At 52.5% G+C, this 17,250-nt stretch overlaps 1 protein-coding gene and 1 long non-coding RNA gene across 2 annotated transcripts; both read right to left on the bottom strand.

The window, feature by feature from the left end:
• Positions 1-981: 981 nt before the first annotated feature.
• Positions 982-10,216, bottom strand: SSTR3 (somatostatin receptor 3). The gene is made up of 2 exons (XM_006057001.4): positions 9,531-10,216; positions 982-4,903 (listed from the first exon to the last, which is right to left on the bottom strand). Exon 2 carries the CDS (start codon positions 4,865-4,867, stop codon positions 3,599-3,601), a length of 1,269 nt encoding a protein of 422 aa, XP_006057063.1. The 5' UTR covers positions 4,868-4,903; positions 9,531-10,216; the 3' UTR covers positions 982-3,598.
• A 552-nt stretch (positions 10,217-10,768) lies between these two features.
• LOC123333217 lies at positions 10,769-14,308 on the bottom strand. The gene is made up of 2 exons (XR_006550429.2): positions 12,994-14,308; positions 10,769-10,965 (listed from the first exon to the last, which is right to left on the bottom strand). It is a non-coding gene; the product is annotated as an uncharacterized LOC123333217 (long non-coding RNA).
• Between the last annotated feature and the right edge of the window lie 2,942 nt (positions 14,309-17,250).

Genomic DNA, 17,250 nt, shown 5'->3' with positions numbered 1-17,250 from the left:
GGAGTAGAAGGGGATGACAGAGGATGAGATGGTTGGATGGCATCACTGACTCAAAGGACATGAATTTGAGCAACTCCAGGAGTTGGTGATGGACAGGGAAGCCTGGCATGCTGCAGTCCATGGGGACATAAAGAGTAGGACACAACTGAGTGACTGAACAACAACCACATTGTACCAACCAAAGGAAGCTAGAGTAACAGTGTGAAAATTTCCCCCTGGAACTGTGAAATGGAATTTCTTCCATTCACTCATTTATCCCAAATCATCTTATGAAGGGCCCACAGCATTGCCAGGCCCTGGGAACATGGATACATCAGGCTTGAACCCTGCCTGGAAGCACAAGGCTAGGGGGACCCTTCCCCCTCCACACGCACATGTGTGTGCACAGGTAGTGAGTGACATATAAGACGTCAGGGAAGCTGGAGGGCTCTGGGCTCCAGAGGGGTGACCCTAGCCAAGGCCCCACTCCCCACACAACCTTGGCTGCCAGCAGTCCCTCTGCTCCCAGCCCATGCACAACGGCACACACACAGCAGGCCCTGTGTTTCACCCCAATGCACCTTCATTCGTGGATATGGCTAAGATGCCTGAGCACCTACTATATACCCTTCCATTGTATTTACACACTCCTCCTCCATCCTGTTATTGTTGCTGCCTGTCTCATTTCTCCCTGCCATTGAGAGTCTGTCCCTGACCTAACTCCTACCCCACTGGTCAGGCCAAACTGTCCATCACAGTGTCCCACCTTCTTTATAGCTGGAAAGATGGACTTATGACCCACATCTGACCAATCATGGCATTCTATCACCTTGTCTTTGGTGATCTACCCATATGGCCATCATGTGACCCAATTAGAACCAATCAGCTCTCTTCCACGAGGTCTGAAATTTGGACGCAGCAAAAGAGTAGGTTTACTGCTTTTGGATCAAGCTCTCTAAGGATATAGGCTGAGGTTTGTCAGGAGCATCTTCCACGACTCCTGGAGGACCAGGACTCTGGAAGGCAATACACAAGGAGGCCTGGGCATGCAGAGCTGAGAGACAGGAGAGAAGGAGTATCCTGATAGAAAGGCATGCATGGCCACACCCCCACTCAGGCAAACCAATCTAAAACACAGTGCTAGTCAGAGCAGTTGGCCCAGGCCAGTCGTCATGTGTCACCAACTTTATTGACAAGAGTTTGGGTCAGAATTTTCCTTAGGGCCTCTCAGGCACCCTTATAGAAGTGGCTCACTTGCCCCAGGAATCAGGAAAGCAGGAGATGCTAGAATGCCAGGGGTCCTCTTCCCTCAGACCCCAGACCCTCCTCAGGGGAGCTCTAGAATGGGGACTGGGCCTCCAGCCTCCAACCCCTGTACAAGCTCTAGTTTTGTACACTTCCTTCCCCCTGATGGGGCCTCACTCTTCCCCAAGCCCTGCCCCCCGATTCTTGGCTTCTGAACCTCAACTTCCCTTCCTTGTATCCTGTAGTGTCCTTACCCCAAAGGACTGGAAGACAGAGAAGCCACTTCATGAGAAAGAAGGAGGCTGCCTCCACTCTGTAATCTGTTACGCCCCAGCCTCACCCACTGCAGTGTACATGGCAGTTTACCCCAGATGACTCCTTTTCTTCCCAAATCCCAGGAGGCAGGCAAACTGGGACAACCACTGCCATTTTATGAAGGGGAAACTGAGGCCCAGAGAGGTCAAGGCTGGACAGGATCTGGAGGTCTCCCAGGTTGTGGTTCCCACATTTTCTCTGAGGACCCCCTACCTTCTGAAGGGTGGGGTTTGGGAGATTTAGCAAGAGGTGCCACTCTCCTCAGAACCAGTCTCACTGTGGCTCTAAGGGGTCATCTCGGGGAGGGAATCCAGGCCAGCCCGAGCCCAATCTTGGACAGGAGCCTCTCCCTATGGTCTCCCTCCAGCCTCCTCCAGTCTTTTCTTCCTTGAGCCTTTCCGACCTGGACCTGGGGAATGTGAAAGACCAGGAGGCCTGCTCCCCAGCCTGCCAGGGCTGCACCACTCCTCCCAACCTCTCCGGGGAGCCAGGCCCTGCTTCTCAGCTCTGCTCCTGGGCTCCCATTAAGGCCCAACACTTCAGCGTGCTGCAGGCCCTCAGGGGTTGCTGGCCCCATACCTTTCAGGACATTAGCTTTTCCACCCTGATGGCATCCTTTCCTTGAGTTTGATCAGGCCAGGCACTGACTGGCAACCCAATTTCATTGATGTTGCCCCTGAGGTCAGCCCAGGGTGGCCAAGGTTGGCCCCAAGGTCATGAGACAGATCTGACCTTCACTTCTTCTTCCTCCCCCCTCCCCCTTCTCTTCCTCCTTTTTCTTCCCCTCTGCCTCCTCCTCTTATTCCTCTTCCTTTCAGTTCTATTTAGACGTGCTGCCTTTCCGTGTCAGTCTGCCCAGGCCAGGTCCCTGACTTAGTCAATGAGAGGGGAGAAGCAGGGAGAATTTCTCCTACGAGAAGGCTCCTGAGCCCTCAAAACCCCGAGACCCCCTCCAGCCATAGGACACAAAGCAAGATGCTTTGAAGGTTGGTAAGCTGCCCCCAACAGGGCCTGAACTAGCCTTTGAGGGGCCTGTGCAATATGGGGTCCTTGTTTAAGAAAAGGAATACAACATTACAAAGACAAAATTAGACTCAGAGCCTCAGAAGGACCCAAGCAGTCAGGAACTCTGAAGCTGGACTTAATTAGCTTCCTGGAAAATCGGCCTCTTCTCTTGTCCAGGAACACAGCCGGCACTGACCATCTGGACCAAGAAGGCCTGGAGGTTATCGGGTTGTTCAGCAGGTGAGACCTGAGGTCCAGAGAGGAGAAGGGCTGGCCCTCAGCCTTGCAGCAAGAGGAGCAGAGCTGATGTGGTGCCTGGGCAGTCTCACACCCCTTCTCCCTACCAGGGGAGACTTCCTCCCATTTGGGGCTGCAGTACTGACCCCTGTGAATACTGGGCCCCACTCCCTCTTTTGTGAACCTGACTGAGCCCAGGAAATCCAAGGCCTTGGTTTATCCTTCTGAGGGCCAATATATAGGGTGCTCTGTCTCTGAAGGGGAGAGCCCATCTGTACCTCTCCCCTTGTTTGTGCTGTGCGTGCTAAGTCGCTTTAGTCATGTCTGACTCTTTGCGACCCTATGGAATGTAGCCCACCAGGCTTCTCTGTCCATGGGATTCTCCAGGCAAGAATAGTGGAGTGGCTTGCCATGCCCTCCTCCAGAGGACCTTCCTGACCCAGGGATCGAACCCTCATCTCCTGTGGCTCCTGCATTGCAGGCAGATTCTTTACCCCTGAGCCGCCAGGGAAGTTCCACCCCTCCCCTTATCCTGACCCTATTCAGGAAGATTCGCCCAGCCGTGATGCCCCTCCAGACTTATCGGATAGAGCTCATCCAGACCGCTGTCTCCCATCCCTGAGTCACAGAGGAGAACAAAAGGCCCAGAGAGGGGGAAGCCACCTATCTGAGGTCACACAGTAAGTCACACAGCAAGGGGATTAGGGCCCAGGCCTCCAAATATTCCATCACGGGCCCTACTACCTCGGGTGGCACACCCTAGGCGCACCCACAGTCTCTGCCCATTCCTCGGGCTACGCTGGCCCTCCACAGGCCCCTAGAGATAGCTGATGTGCAGCGTGTCGGATTTCTCCCCAGCCAAGGGTTCTTGGGGTAGGAACTGATGCTCCTTGCTGGTGGTGCTGCTGGGAGGCCGCTCCTGCCCACTGGGACCTGGCTGTATGATCTGGTTGACCCGGCCGTTCATCTCCCTCCAGTCCCCCTGCTTCCCTGCTCCCGCGTGCTGGTCCTCCCCGTCTCCAGCCTCCTCTTCCTCCTCCGTCTTCTCCGGAGGCCCCACGGGAGGCTCCTGGTTTTGCACACGGCGGGAGGGCCTCAGCAGGACCCTTCGGAAGCCCTGCTTGAAGCGATAGGAGAGGAAGCCATAAAGGATGGGGTTGGCACAGCTGTTGGCGTAGGGCAGGGCCACCACCAGGAAATAGAGGCCGAAGAAGGCAGGCTCCTCGGGCAGCGGGCACACCACATTGATGATGTTGAGCACGTAGAAAGGCATCCAGCAGAGGACGAAGAGCGCCACCACAGCCACCACCATGCGCGTGACTTTGCGCTCAGAATGCCGCCGCCGCTGGCACGAGGGGGCCCGCACCCGCCGCCCGGCGGAGCGCACCTTGACCACGATAAGCAGGTAGCAGAGGCAGATGACCAGCAGTGGCCCAAAGAAGCCCAGCGCAGCCGTGTAGATGATGAAGCCAGCCCGCCAGGCAGCCGCCGGCTCGGGCCACTGCATGTGGCAGGTGCTCATGCCACGGGGCACACCCGAGAAGACCACCACGGGCAGCACCACTACGGCCGAGGCCACCCAGACAGCCGCACTGACTGTGCGGGCCACGGGCGCCGTGCGCCAGCGGGCTGAGCGGGTGGGGTGCACCACGGCCAGATAGCGGTCCACGCTCATGACCGTGAGGCAGAAGATGCTGGTGAACTGGTTGATGCCATCCACAGCCATGACCAGGCGGCACATGAGGGAGCCGAAGGGCCAGTAGGACAGAGCGTTCTGGGCAGCCAGGAAGGGCAGCCCCAGCATGAAAAGCTCATCGGCCAGTGCCAGGTTGAGGATGTAGACATTGGTGACCGATGGGGTGGCCGTCTGTCGCAGGACCACGTAGATGACCAGAGAATTGCCCAGCAGGCCCACCACGCACACCACCAGGTAGACCAGTGGGATCAGAACGCCGCTGACAGCCAGACCTGCCGCACTTGACGCTGCGGACACATTTCCGAGGACAGCATCTGGGGGCCAGGCTGACGAGGTGTTCCCGGGTTCCGAGGTCACAGGCAGCAGTGAAAGGGAGCCAGGGGTGTTCATGGCCAAGAGAGGGTGGGTCAGCAGCCAGCTATTGGCCTGGAGGAGGGAGGACATAGCTTGGTCAGGGCAGGGCATGACTTTCTCTCTGTAGCTCCTCCCCCATCACACTGAACTTGGAGACTCCCTGGGCACCTGCCCAGAGTTGGACAAGTCATTCAAGTCATTCATTCATTCTGCACAGGCCAGCAAGGGAGGCTGGCAAGGTAGCCCCACTTCTCAGACAAGAAAACTGAATATTAGAGAGGTAAAGAGAACACCCTATATGACGTAATAGGGGTGCAGCAGGGGACTTGGGCTTGCTTGCTCCAGAGGGCAAGACCAGCAGTGGCCTGGTCCCTTCCCCTGTGCACAGGACGAGTGTTCCACAAATGTTTCAGTAAAGGGGCGAGTGGATCATTCAGTCAGCTGCTGACAACATAAGTCCTTTTCTCTATACCAGCCCTTTTCAAATGCTTTTGACACCATTGCCTTTTATATTGCAATTCAGTGATGTCACACTCTTCCATAACATAATATGTGCCCTTTCAACATACGATTGCCTCACTGGCAGAGACCCAAGTGGATCACCCACTGAGACAGACTCTGAGATAGACTGTGTCCTTCCCACCCCTAAATGATTTGTTAAAACCCTAACCTCCAGTGCGATGATAGGAGGGAGAGCCGCAGTGGGGGGTGATTAGGACACAGGGGTAGAGTCCTCGTGAATGGGATTAGTGCTCTTCTGAAGAAAGGTCCTAGATCCCTTCTGCCATGGGAGGAAACAGCTAGAAAACAGCCAGCTGGGAACCAGGAAGCAGGTCCCCACCATATACTGAATCTCCTGGCCCCTTGATTTTGGGTTTCCCCACCTCCAGAATGGTGAGGAATGAATTTCCATTGTGTATAAACCACCCAGTCTATGGCATTCTGTTACAGCAAGCTGGACAGACTAAGACATCCCCAATAGATATCAGCTCGCACACTTGAAAACATTGCTGCATGTCACCCATCCTTAACGCTGAGCCCAAGTCTCTAGATGAACTTCAGCAGATCCATAACCACCCCCCACCCCCTGCCAAACTCTGGTGAAAGGTAACAACGCCTCCTTGTATTTTCTGGGCAGAGCCCAACACATTCATCCAATTCCTCAGATTCTGAATGCAGTTAAGAACCACATGCTCAGAGGTGTCCCCTTCCCTGGGAATCAAAGCCCCTGAAGATCCTCTCGGCCTGGCCCATCCCACTGTGCCCCCCACAAAGGCCCTGCCTAGGATGATGGACTGTGAACTTGGGGGGTGGGCGGCTGCTGTCCCTCCTGCTCCCACGGCTGACTGATGGTGGAGAAATTCATAACATGCTGGAGGTGAGGACAAGAATAGTCAGCTCCCCCCTGTACCAGTGGGGTGGGCTCCTTTGAGAAGAGGGCACTTCAAGGAGGCCTTCAAGTGTGAGTAAGAGCTTGCCCAGCAGCCCAGTGGGAACCAGCACCCCACCCACTCTGTGAGCACCTTCTTACTGCACTTCTCCTGTGTTATGAGGAGCCGGGCCTCCTCCCGGCGTCCCTACTGGACTTGACTCTCCTTAAGCATGGAGATGCTCATATTCAGCTCTGGTCCTTTCCCATGTCCCTTCCACACAAGTTCTGTCTCAGTGTCTGAGGCACTGAGTGAATCAGAGGAACCCCGGGTGGACAAATCTCGACACAAAGGAAGGATGAACTGCTGACGGAGGGGATCCAGGCCCTCCTGGGGTAGGGCCCCTGGCCTAGGATGCCCTCGCCTCCTTAGCAGGACTCCCTGGCTCTCTGGAGACCCAGTTACAGGCCAGAGCTGAAGGCCAGAGCCTCCTCTGGGACTGGACCTTCTCCCTTTTCCAAATGATGCCCCCTCCCCAAGTCGCTCGGCTGCTGGCTTCCCTGACTCCCTAGGGAAACCCCGAGGGAGAAAGAAAGCTCTCAGTGGAAACTTCCTCCAGTGTCCCCTTGCCTGCCCAGCCCTGGACCTGAAATGCCTTCAGCAGGACCTATGGTCCCCACTGCCCTGTCCTGACACAGCTTTTCAGATGCAAAGCTCCTTCAAAGGGGAGGCACCCCAACTCAGAGCAGACGCCTCTGGGTGGGTGAGCATGTCTGATTGCCCTTGCACCATGACCTGGATTTTCCAAGGACTCTGAGCAGGCAGGGCAATGCCAAAAACGGGAAAGAACCCCTTCGCCCTGGCTCCTCTTGATGCTTCCCCAGGATGACTGCATTCAGAGCATCCCCTCCTTGCTCCTCCAACCCTCAGGAGAGGCCTCAATCTGCCATCACCCCAGGCTCTAGTTGACGGGCAGCCTGAAAGGTGGGCTCATAGGATCTTAACAGTACTGCCAGTCCCTGGGGACTGATCCCTGACTGCCAGGCTCCAGGCTCAGCAGTGATGTGCAGCATCGGATAGGGTCTTATGAAGAAGGCACTAAGTTGTCCCCACAGTACACACAGGGACCAAATGAGGCCTTGTGCTCGGCTCACACAGTTGGGAAGGGGCAAAGCTGGGAGGATTCATTACACCAACTCCCGACCCATCCATTTCACAGGCCAGCAGACAGGCCAGACCTAGAGAAGGCACTTATTTTAGGATCATAACTGGTCAGGGAAACCAGATGGCATCCAGCTTTCCTACTAGCCTATTCACAACTCTCCTTACTGCTCCTTAGGCTCTTGAACTATTAAGATCATGGATCCAAATCCCTAGACCCTTAGAGACTTAAAAATTGAATTTTAGAGTCTTAGAACTGACTTGTAGAGTCATAGATTTTTAGACTCTGTGTCTTTGAATTGGAGAAGTTCAGATTTCCAGAATATTGGAATCAGCCTTTAGACCCAGAATTGTGAATCTGGGAACTTAAGAGTCCAGACCTCCTTGGCCGGCGAGCTCTACGTCACCAATCCATCCACTTCGCCTCCTTGTGTGCAGATCCTCTTTATAGCATTCCCATCAGGTGGCCAATCACAGCCCAGGGCTGGAGGAGGGAGGCTCCTAAGAGAGGAGCAGTGAGCCAGGCAAACCTAATTTCCAGGCTGCAGGGACAGATGCCCTGGGGGAAGCTTGAGGGTGAGCTCTGAGGATGGTGTCTCCTGCCCAGACACACACCTGTGTACCCACACACACACGCATACGTGCTAACACACATGGCCTTGGCAGGAACACAGTGTACCAGCCAGGCCCGGCCTTCGTGCAGGAGAATTAAATAGCCCCTCCCAGAGCCCCTGGCCCCCCTGGAAGACTCCTTGCCTCCGCCTTTATCTGGGCACATCTTCCCTGTCAAAGTTTAACAGGGCAGAATGCCAGAAGCAAGGAAATTATAGCTTTCCTTGGGTGTAAGTCAGACCTGCAATTTAGATGCTGCCTTTTAAGGAGCTGGGGTACTGTGCATGATCTGGTTCATCCTTTGGAGAGGAGGGCATTTTCCTCCCTGTCTGGTTTATCTTTGGCACAAGCTTGCCTGAAAACCGGGGGCAGACTCCTTGGAAGACTTTTCCAGAGGGAACAAGGGTCCAGAGAGGGTGAGTGGCTGCTCTGAGCCCCGCAGCAATTCAGAACAGCCCTCATGGATGCCAGATCATTCTCCGTTTGTCTATATCCCACCCTCTTCCCTTCTAGATTGCTGGCTTTTAGGCACAGGACCCTGAGTTATTTGTACTTGTAACCCTAGCACCCAGCACAGCACCCAGGGCAGCACCCAGGGCATCACAGATGTCAATAGACCAAGAAGTTCAGCAAGTAGAACTCAAAGCCAGGTGGGAGGATGCTCCTGGGATAGGCCTCAAACACACATCATGAGATCCTTGCCAAGCCCAAGAGGGAGGGTTTTTAGAGAGGAGGAAGTTGAGGTTCAGAGAAGTTCGATAAGTTGTACAAGGTCACTCACCTGGTAAGTGGGAGGCCAGAAGTTGAGCCCAGCTCAACTATTACTATGCCTATTACTAAACCATCACGTCAGTGCCTCCTGGTTCTGCAGGCTTCCCTGAAGGCCTTGGGCTGAGAGATAACAAGGACTGAGACAGCCCTGGACAACACAGGCTGATGGTCCCTGGCTGACTCCGCATTCTACTTGCTCTCTGCTCCCCTGGGCCTGCCCCCCAGGAAGAGGCCCAGATGGTCTGTGCCCACTTCAGACCTGACCCCCAGGAGCACAGCCCACAAGCCCACAGCCCCTAGATTGGGGACTTAGGGTCTGCCACAAAGGAATGATGCCAAATTGCTGTGTGACCTTGGACAACTCACTTCCCACCTCTGGACCTCAATTTCCTCCTATTAAAATGAAGACGAATGTACCTACCTTCCAGGGTTGTTGTAAAGATTAAATGGGAGTGTGCTGAGCACAGTGCCCAGTCCAGAAGAGGAGCTCAGGAAAGCTGGCACTTAAGCTAAATGCCATGAGGCATCTGGTTTGTCCAGCTCCGACACTGCTGTTTTGTGATTCCGAGATTCTGGAGTCATGATATGAGATTCCGAGATTAATGCCCACCCCCCAGGCCCCAGGCCCCTTCTGTCCATCAAGAGGTCACAGGAAGTCCTCCTTCCTCCCTAGACCTTCCTACCCTCTCCCAGCCCCCAGCCCCAGCCTCCCAAGTTCATCCTGGGCAGAAGGTGGGCTCCAGCACCCCACCCTCTGGGACCCCATCCGGCCCCAGCCTCCTTACCTGCCCATGGGGCGAGGGCTTCCCTCCTTGCAGCCAGGCTGGTTATCATTCTGCTGTCCCCTCTCCCTGCCCAGTCCCCAGGAGTCCCTGAGCACCCCTGAGCTGGGGTCCCCACACAGTGCCCACTTCTAGACTGCTGGCGGGACCGGGCCCCCTCCTATGCCTGCAGCGGCCACAGCCACGTCTGCCCACAGAGCCGCTCCCATCTGGTCTCCGGCCCTGACTTCCCACTGCCTGGTACGTCACCCCCCCAATTGCAGGACACGTCCTGGGTGGTGGGGGGAAGGGACACAGATGGGGGGGTCTGCAGGCAGGAGGCTGGGGGTGGGGTGCAGGGAGAAACCTCCCAAGGAAAAGAAGAGAAATGAGGAACAGAGGACTATAAGAAACCAATAGAAAGAGAGGGGAAACGGGGGTCGGTCGGAGGTGGAAAGACAGGGAGAGACAGAGAGAGAAGACAGCGAGTGGGTGGAAAGCCAGAATGAGGGGGAGTGATGAGAAATGCGTGACAGGAGAAGAGAAAGAGGAGGAAAGAGCAGAGAAGGGGCCAGAGGGAGGGATGCAGAGAGAGATGCAGGGAGAGAGCACAGGGAAGGAAGGAGGGGAAGGAGGGGGTGGCAGGGAGAGTGACAGAGAAGGATTGTGCCACAGATGGTGACATGGAGAGCCAGGCAAGGAGGGGGCAGGAGTAGGGGTGCGGGAGGGGCCGGGAGGAGGGGCCGGGAGGAGGGGCCAGAGCGCAGGTGCGGGTGAGGGAGGAGGGGCAGCAGGTTAGGGGAGGAGGCTGGAAGTGGGGGACAGATCTTGTTACCGGGGAGATTTCAGCCACCCACGCTGGCCTTGGCTCTCGCAAGGGGTTGGAAAGGAGAGTGTGGTACTCAGGGGAGCTGGGGGCCGAGAGCCAGTGGCGGGACGCCTCCGAGGCTACTGTGCACACATCCCCCAGCGACAGCTGGGTTCCAAGGTCAGTGCTGCAAGCAGGGCTGGGAGCATGGGGTGAGCACTGGGTGGGGAGTCCACAGTACTATGGTCTGGGTCCCCCAGCCACAGCGGGAGTCTGGGTGGGGGCTATCAGCCTTGAGACTGGTTGAGTCTGGGGAGCCCCCAGGCAGGGTGAGGAATAGAAAGGTAGGGTAAAGAATAACTACTTCAGGCTTTGGGGGCCAAGAGACAACATGAAAGCTGTTATACAGGAGAACACAAATTCCCACCTCTTTGTCAATTGACAAAATTTCAAATATAATAATAGTAATCAAGGACTTTTTTATTTTGTTTTTGGTGATACAGATCTACTACTGAGAAGAGTAGAATTCTTTTCCCCCCCTTTTTTTTGGAGAAGGGTAATATTTTGCTTCATTGAAGTTCAAAGTTAGCATTTCCTTTCCTCAAATCAGTTGCAAATGGTCTTCTGTAAAATCCATCCTTAGCTGGCAGGCTGTAAAAAAAAAAAAGCAGGCAGTGAGCCAGACTTGGCCCCTGGACCATATTTGCCAACCCTTAAGATCTCTGTCTGGAGCTTGAGCACAGGCCTGATTGCCCCTGAATGCCATGCCCTAGCTCATGCCAACCAACCATGTGACCATAGGTAAGTTGTCCTCTCTCTGGGCCATGAGGAGTTTCCTCATCCGGACCATGGGGAGATTGTTGTTCACTTGCTACATCGTGTCTGACTCTTTGTGACCCCATGAACTGCAGCATGCCAGGCTTCCCTGTCCTTCACCATCTCCTGGAGTTTGCTCAAACTCATGTCCATTGAATCGATGATGCCAACTCGTCCTTTGTTGCCCCCTTCTCCTCCTGCCCTCAATCTTTCCCAGCATCAGGGTCTTTTCCAGTGAGTTGGGTCTTCACATCAGGTAGCAAAAAGTATTGGAGCTTCAGCTTCAGCATCAGTGCTTCCAATGAATATCGAGGGTTGTTTTCCTTTAGGACTGACTGGTTTGATCTCCTGTCCAAGGGACTCTCAAGAGTCTTCTCCAGCAACACAGTTTGAAAGCATCAATTCTTTGGCACTCACCCTTCTTTATGGTCCCGCATTCACAACCTTACATGACTACTGGAAAAACCATAGCTTTGACTGACGTTTGTCAGCAAAGTGATATCTCTGCTTTTTAATATGCTGTCCAGGTTTGTCACAGCTTTTCTTCCAAGGAACAAGTGCCTTTTAATTTCATGGCTGCAGTCACCATTCACAGTGATTTTGGAACCCAAGAAAATAAAATCTGTCACTGCTTCCACTTTTTCCCCTTCTATTTGCCGCGAAATGATGGGACCGGATGCCGTGACCTTCATTTTTTGAATGTTGAGTTTTAAACCAGCTTTTTCACTCTCCTCTTTCACCTTCATCAAGAGGCTCTTTAGTTCCTCTTCTCTTTCTGCCATTAAAATAGTATCATCTACATATGTGAGGTTGCTGGTATTTCTCCCAGCAATCTTGATTCCAGATTCTGGGCAGATGGGACTCAGTCACTCCTAAGTTCCTCTTTCAACAAGAGCATCATAAGTGCATCAGTATCAGGTAGTAACAACAGCCTTTTGGGCTTCTCTGGTGGCTCAGCTGGTAAAGAATCTGCCTGCAATGCAGGAGACCTGGGTTTGATCCCTGGTTTGGGAAGACCCCCTGGAGAAGGGAACAGCAACCTATTCCAGCATTCTGGCCTGGAGAATTCCATGGACTGTATAGTCCATGGGGTCGCAAAGATTAGGACACAACTGAGTGACTGCCACTTTCATTTCTTTCATGAAGCCTGCATCCCCAACTGGCCGTATCACCGAGCCTCGTGGCTACCACACCGCCAGTGGTGAGCAGTGTTAGCATATCCAATTTCCAGATGGAGAAGCCAGGGTCAGAGAGGACAAGCAGTTTGCTCAGATCACACAGCTAGTGAGTGGAGAGGCAGAGTGACTTCGTGCCAAAGACATATTCTTAAGCACCTTGCCCACTTGGGTGGCCTGACCCCTTCTCAGAAGGCAAGGGGAGGTAAGAGCCAGAAAGGGAGGGAAGAAGGGAAGGAATCTTTATTGAGCACCTACTATGCACCAAGCCCCTTTCCACACTGGGCCATTCCTCAGGACCAGGGCTGGACTGACTCTGTGGCTAGGTCCCCAGTGCTTGTGTGTTATAGACCCTCAGAGAGCCAGCAAGACAATGCCTTCAGAGGTGGTAGTCAGCACACAGTAGGACTATGGGGGGACACAGCGCTTCTGCCTAGAGCCCATTCCCCAACAAGCCCCTCGCTCCAGGCATCAGTGATCTGTGTGCACAAGTTCAAAAGGGGCAGGTGGGCTCTGAGACTCCTAGGAATGAGGGGTGACATCATAGACACTGTCCCTCTCTCACCCAAGGCCCTCCAGCAGCTTCTCAGAAGCTCACAATGAAGCCTAGATCCTGCAGCCCAGCAGGCTTTACACCCTCCCGGCCTGCTGCCTGCCCAAGTCTCCTCTGCTGATTTCCTTCACCTACCTGTGGGTTAGGCACACCCAGCCACTTTCAGTCACTCTTCTGTTCTATCCTCCATTCATTCACTAGACGGGTGATCTCAGAAAGCCTTGCGCTGGTGAGAGAGATGGGGCAGGAAGGGCTCTGCTCTGTGTTGAGGTGAGGACCTGCTTGCGTGTTTGAGGGACCAGGAGGAGACCAGCATAGCTGGAGAAGAGGGAAGCAGGGAGGCCGCCGAGGCCAGAACACAGAGGGCTTTGTTATCTCAGGCCGAACGTATTGGGAGTCTTGCAGGATATGAGCAGAGGAGTCTTGTGATCTGGTGTATGGTTTTCAAAGGCTCGCCGAAACCGGTGAGAAAGTATTAGTCATCCTCAGGGCTTTTGCACAGGCTGTGCCCCTTGTTTGGATACTCTCTGTGTCTTCGGTGCTGGGCTGTGAGCTCCAGAAGAGCAGACTCTGTGTGTGTCCCCATGGTGTCCCCAGACCTGGCACCAGTCTGGCACTGCATGTTCAATGAGGAGAGAATGGATGGATGGATGAATGGATGGATGAATGGATAGCTGCAGTGAAAGGCAGAAGGGGAGACTGATCTGCTGAACATCTGCTGGAGGTTGAAGAGGTGGTGAGGGATCAAGGGAAGTGTGACCTGAGTCAGACATTGATTCCACTCAGGGAGTATTCCCACAACAGGAACCCCTCCTCAGCCCCTCCTCCTGGGGATGGCAAGGCAGAAGGAAGTGCAACTCCACACCTATGAGCTCTGGGGAGCTGGGACACTGTTTCTGGGAGCTGTGGAGTGGCCCTGCCCTGCTTGGCACTGAGGTCCATGGTGCACCTCTAATCTGGGCCTGAACCTGGCACCTTGGCCTGTCATGTCTACCTGGTGTCCTGGAGGGGCTGTCGAGCCCATCTCCCCAAAACAGAACAATGTTATGTCTCCCCCATCAGACTCTGACCTCAAACCTAGGGTCATGCCTCCAGCCTCAGCCTAGAGGGCTCCCCAAGACTGACTGTGTCTCTGCCATCAGACGGGTGGTTTTCCAAAAACTGGGGCCCAGACTCCTCCTATTCCTGAGAAGCGGGATAGATCCTCCTGCTCCTTCTCCTCCACAATGCGCAGGTTAGAGCTGGCCACTGGGCAGCTACTGATGCTGAGGTCTGTCCTCTCAACTAAGAAGAAATTAGCCAAAACCCCTTCCCAGCCCAGGCCCTGGGGTTTCGTTGTCACTGGAGTCCCTATTAAGGGTGTCCTGGCTCAGAGGGTTAAGCATCTGCCTGCAATGCGGAAGACCCAGCTTCGATCCCTGGGTCGGGAAGATCCCCTGGAGAAGGAAATGGTAACCCACTCTGGTACTCTTGCCTGGACAATCCCAGGGACCAAGAGGCCTAGTAGGCTACAGTCCATGGAGTCACAAAGAGTTGGACACAACTGAGCAACTTCACTTTCACTTTCTTTTCTGGTTCATCAGCCCCTGCTGTGTCCTCCTGGGGTTGAATCTCAGCTTTGCCACTTATTGACTGTGTGACCTTAGATATGTGACTTAACTTCTCTGAACCACAGTCCATCATCTTAAACACCTACTGCACAAGATCACAGGGAACGAGAATTAGTTAACTCTTCTACCCAGCAACAGTTCCCAGGGACACTTTCTGCAGTTGAAAGAGATGGGTTAGCAGACTGGGCTGGTGAGTTTGAGTCCCTGATCTGCTTCAGTGAAGCAGCACAACTTTGAGAAACTCGTCTGCAAACCTTCTTCTTCAGTATCATGTGCCCCCACTTCCCACCCAGCCCCGAAGTTTCATGAAAAGGTCAAGTGAAGGAAATGCCTATCAGCTTGTCTCTGCCCCTCCCGGCATCAAGCCTTATTGCTTGAAACTCTCATCTTTCTACCTGTCCCCGCTCTCCATCCCTGAAAGCTGCCTTCTGGGCCAGATCACCATCACCTCTTATTGGTCCGCCTGCTTCTGCCCTCATCCCCTCCTCACCAAAGAGAAAGAGTCTGCTAAAAACAAGTCATGTCAGTTGCTTCAACCTTGAGACCACTCTAAGGCCACCTGCATCTGTAGAATGAAAGCCACGGTCCCCACCATGGCTGGGTACCCATTTAAGCTTCCTCTGCCTGTATCTCTTCCTACTCACCCTTCCTCTCTTTCTAAGAGATATGGCCTTCAGGGAAAACATATATGCCCCGGGCCCTTTGTACAAGCTGTTTCCAGGCTCTCTAACCATCCTTCAACAGGTTCAGGGTGTCAGATGCTCAGCGAAGCCTTCTCTGAAGCCTTTTTATCCTCTGAACTTGCTCCTTGTGCTTCCTTTTTATCTGTAATGCAATTATTTTTAATTTGCTTTTATCAAAGTACTGTTTGCAAGTATATGTTAAAAACCAATGGTGCTGAACAGATTTCTAACAGCAAAAAAAAAAAAAAAAAAATAGGAGTTCTCCTTTGGCCCTGATCCATTCTCTATCCCAGAGGAAATTTCACCCCATTAGCTATTTCTCCTTGTATTTATCTCCATTTTTGTTAAATACCCCATTTATTTTTCTATCACTTTAATCCCTAGTTTTACCCATCAATACTGACTTCATATTATGGTAAAAAGATTTTAGACTTCTTGCACACTCTAGTCTCTTTTCCCCATCCTCTCAACATAACATACATCCTGTTAAATGCATATTCAGTGTTTCTGTTATTAATTCAATATAAATATTATTCCCTGCTCAGCCAGGAATTAATAATTGTCTCATTTTTTCATTTGCTTCAGTTCAGTTCAGCTCAGCTGCTCAGTCATGTCTGACTTTTTGTGACCTCAGGGACTGCAGCATGACAGGCTTCCCTATCCAACACCAACTCTTGGAGTTTACTCAAATTCATGTCCATTGAGTTGGTGATGCCATCCAATCATCTCATCCTCTGTCGTCCCCTTCTCCTCCTGCCTTCAATCTTTCCCAGCATCAGTGTCTTTTCAAATGAGTCAGTTCTTAGCATCAGGTGGTCAAAGTATTGGAGTTTCAGCTTCAACATCAGTCCTTCCAATGAATATTCAGGACTGATTTCCTTTAGGATGTACTGGTTGAATCTCCTTGCTGTCCAAGGGACTCTCAAGAGTCTTCTCCAACACCACATCAATTCTTCAGCACAGCTTTCTTTATAGTTCAACTCTCACATCCGTACATGACTACTGGAAAAACCATAGCTTTGACTAGACAGACCTTTGTTGGCAAAGTAATGTCTCTGCTTTTTAATATGCTGTCTAGGTTGGTCATAACTTTTCTTCCAAGGGGCAAGTGTCTTTTAATTTTATGGCTGCAGTCACCATCTGCAGTGATTTTGGAGCCCCAGAATATAAAGTCTGACACTATTTCCACTGTTTCTCCATCTATTTGCCATGAAGTGATGGGGCCAGATGCCATCATCTGAGTTTTCTGAATGTTGAGCTTTAAGCCAACTTTTTCACTCTCCTCTTTCACTTTCATCAAGAGGCTCTTTAGTTCTTCTTCACTTTCTGCCAGGAAGGTAGTATCATCTGCATAGATGAGGTTATTGATATTTATCCTGGCAAACTTGTTTCCAACTTGTGCTTCATCCAGTCCAGAATTTCTCATGATGTACCTTGCATATAAGTTAAATAAGCAGGGTGACAATATATAGCCTTGAAGTACTCCTTTCCCAATTTGGGACCAGTCTGTTGTTCCATGGCCAGTTCTAACTGTTGCTTCTTAACCTGCATACAGATTTCTCAGGAGGCAGGTCAGGTGGTCTGGTATTCCCATCTCTTGAAGAATTTTCCACAGTTTGTGGTGATCCACACAGTCAAAGGCTTTGGGATAGTCAATAAAGCAGAACTAGATGTTTTTCTGGAACTCTCTTGCTTTTTCGATGATCTAACAGATGTTGGCAATTTGATCTCTGGTTCCTTGGCCTTTTCTAAATCCAATTTGAGCATCTGGAAGTTCATAGTTGACGTACTTATGAAGCCTGGCTTGGAGAATTTTGAGCATTACTTTGCTGGTGTGTGAAACAACTGCAATTGTGCGGTAGTTTGAGCATTCTTTGGCATTGTCTTTCTTTGAGATTGGAATGAAAACTGACCTTTTCCAGTCCTGTGGCCACTGCTGAGTTTTCCAAATTTGGTGGCACACTGAGTGCAGGACTTTCACAGCATCATCTTTTAGGATTTGAAATAGCTCAACTGGAATTCCATCACCTTCACTAGCTTTGTTTGTAGTGATGCTTCCTAAGGCCCACTTGACTTCACATTCCAGGATGTCTGGCTCT

The sequence above is a fragment of the Bubalus bubalis genome, chromosome 4 (genome assembly GCF_019923935.1).
Source record: "Bubalus bubalis isolate 160015118507 breed Murrah chromosome 4, NDDB_SH_1, whole genome shotgun sequence".
Classification (NCBI taxonomy): domain Eukaryota; kingdom Metazoa; phylum Chordata; class Mammalia; order Artiodactyla; family Bovidae; genus Bubalus; species Bubalus bubalis.
This window is presented reverse-complemented; position numbering and strand designations above follow the sequence as displayed.

What these genes read in the sequence shown, in the direction of transcription:
- SSTR3 (XM_006057001.4), bottom strand. Translation starts at nt 4,867, where the DNA reads ATGAACACCCCTGGCTCCCTTTCACTGCTGCCTGTGACCTCGGAACCC.